General features: G+C 75.0%; 2 protein-coding genes across 2 annotated transcripts in view; both read right to left on the reverse strand.

Annotated features, from left to right (window-relative positions):
* Zbed1 (zinc finger BED-type containing 1) overlaps positions 1-159 on the reverse strand; it is a 5,625-nt gene extending 5,466 nt beyond the window's left edge. Inside the window, exon 1 of the mRNA XM_008853060.3 lies at positions 22-159. The gene's annotated coding sequence lies outside the window, so the exon portion shown is untranslated. The remainder of the gene's footprint in view (positions 1-21) is intronic.
* The window catches only part of Dhrsx (dehydrogenase/reductase X-linked), a 13,864-nt gene extending 13,647 nt beyond the window's left edge, over positions 1-217 (reverse strand). The window contains exon 1 of the mRNA XM_008853062.3: positions 22-217. Coding sequence (XP_008851284.2) covers positions 22-202 — 181 coding nt within the window. The 5' untranslated portion in view covers positions 203-217. The remainder of the gene's footprint in view (positions 1-21) is intronic.
* Between the last annotated feature and the right edge of the window lie 179 nt (positions 218-396).

The raw sequence follows: 396 nt of genomic DNA on the forward strand, positions 1-396 counted from the left end.
CTCCCCCCGGCCGCCCCTCACCTGGCTCCGGGAAGCCCCCCCGGCACCGACGCAGCAACTGAGCCACCAGCACCGCGGCGCCCACGGCGTAGACGCGCAGCGCTGCCCACAAAGCCGACATGGCGGCCGGGCCGTGTGCAAACCGCCCTCCGCGCAGACGCCGGAACCGCCCCGGAACCCCGCGCGACTCTGCGCGCAGCATCCCCGGCCCTCAGTGTCCTCACGCGGGACTGTGCGCCCAGCACCCCCGGCCTTCAGTGTCCTCACGCGGGACTGTGCGCCCAGCACCCCCGGCCCTCAGTGTTCTCACGCGGGACCGTGCGCCCAGCACCCCCGGCCCTCAGTGTTCTCACGCGGGACCGTGCGCCCAGCACCCCCGGCCCTCAGTGTCCTCAC

Source organism: Nannospalax galili, unplaced genomic scaffold (genome assembly GCF_000622305.1).
Source record: "Nannospalax galili isolate Female #2095 unplaced genomic scaffold, S.galili_v1.0 scaffold3027, whole genome shotgun sequence".
Lineage (NCBI taxonomy): Eukaryota > Metazoa > Chordata > Mammalia > Rodentia > Spalacidae > Nannospalax > Nannospalax galili.